The 1,605-nt window shown below is 56.0% G+C and overlaps 1 protein-coding gene across 1 annotated transcript in view; it reads left to right on the top strand.

Annotated features, from left to right (window-relative positions):
• The window catches only part of NOTCH1 (notch 1), a 76,614-nt gene that overhangs the window by 59,177 nt on the left and 15,832 nt on the right, over positions 1-1,605 (top strand). Inside the window, exon 14 of the mRNA XM_015572360.1 lies at positions 873-942. Coding sequence (XP_015427846.1) covers positions 873-942 — 70 coding nt within the window. The remainder of the gene's footprint in view (positions 1-872; positions 943-1,605) is intronic.

The following is a 1,605-nucleotide window of genomic DNA, read 5'->3' as shown; positions in this document are numbered from 1 at the left end:
AGCCTGCCCTTTGTCCTCCCACAGTCTGGGAGCCCTCAGAGGATGTCTGACCTATGTCTTAGGCCTTGGTGGAGCGAGTCTAAGCCAGTAGTCAGACATCCTTAGCACTGCCATGGAGGCAGGAGTGGCTCCTGCCACCACTGCTGCACTCGCCAGCTGTAAGCCTGGTTTCTGGGTGAGCGGTGCTCCGCCTTTGGGAGCGCACTGACCACCAGGGGGTAGCTCCTGCATTGAGTGCCTGTCCCCTGGTGGTCAGTGCACATCATAGCAATTGGTTGAATGGTCAAATGGTCAAACGATTGCTTAGGCTTATCTATAATAATAAAAGTGTAATATGCTAATTAGACCAGATAGCCAAACGACCTTCCGGATGAAGCCGTGGTGGCGGGGGCCGAGGCAGAGGCGGTTAGGGGTGATCAGGCAGGCAGGCAGAGAGGTTAGGGGCCATCAGGCAGGCAGACAGGCAAGCAGTTAGGAGCCAGCAGTCTCGGTTTGGGAGAGGGATGTCCGACTGCTGGTTTAGGCCCGATCCCGCAGGGGTTCTGGATTGGAGAGGGTACAGGCTGGGCTGGGGGACCTCCCTGACCCCATGCACAAATTTCGTGCACTGGGCCTCTAGTACATATATAATGAGTCTGGATGGGAATATTGTGTCTATTTTTTAATGTCTTCTTTTATGTTTTTCATTCCTATTGTCATTGATTATGCATGAAAGTCAACCAAAAAGTAGGTAAATAGAGTGTGTGTGTGTGTGTGTGTGTGGGGGGGGTGTCTGGTGCAGAGCGGGGCGCCGGAACAGTGGCTCAGGCCCTTGGCCCGGCGCAGGGCACAGCACGCGCTGACGGGCACACTGACCGCTGTCCCCTCCTCAGGCCCCAACTGCCAGACCAACATCAACGAGTGTGCGTCCAACCCGTGTCTGAACCAGGGCACCTGCATCGGGCCTCGTTGCCAGATGAGCATAAACGCATAGAGGATGGCCCGGCCGTGTGGCTCAGTGGTGGAGCGTCATGGTTCAGTTCCCCGTCAGGGCAAATGCCGGTTTCGGGCTTGACCCCCAGGAGGGAGTGTGCAGGAGGCAGCCGATCAATGGTTTTCTCTCGTCATTGATTTTTCTCCCTCTCCTCCGCTTCTTCCTGAAGTCAATTAAAAATAAAAAAGTGCGGGATGCCCAAGAGAGGGCTGCAGTATAAGTAGGCCCCGATATTTCACCCGGCGGCCTGCTCAGGGGTGAGGCGGTGGAGTCCTCGGCACTCATACATGGAATATAAAACAAAAAAGTAACAAATGAACAAATAAAACAAAAACAGACTCATAGATACAGACAACATATTGGTGGTTACCAGAGGGGTGAGGGGAGGATGAAATGGTAAAGGCAGCCTCTCTTCTCCTCCCGGCCGAGGGGTCACAGGAACCGTCCCTCCAGGAGAGCTATGCAGAGTTAAAAACCACAAGGCCACACCATGGACACTGGGGGTGGGCCAGGGTGCTGCTCCCGGCGGCGGGGCCCTGGGAGTCCTGAGACAGCCCTGCCGGGGGGCGGGGGCGAGGTGGGGGGCCTGTGGTTCCCATGACATCGGGTGGCCGGAGGCCAGAGCCGTGTTT

The sequence above is a fragment of the Myotis davidii genome, unplaced genomic scaffold (assembly GCF_000327345.1).
Source record: "Myotis davidii unplaced genomic scaffold, ASM32734v1 scaffold609, whole genome shotgun sequence".
Taxonomy (NCBI): domain Eukaryota; kingdom Metazoa; phylum Chordata; class Mammalia; order Chiroptera; family Vespertilionidae; genus Myotis; species Myotis davidii.
This window is presented reverse-complemented; position numbering and strand designations above follow the sequence as displayed.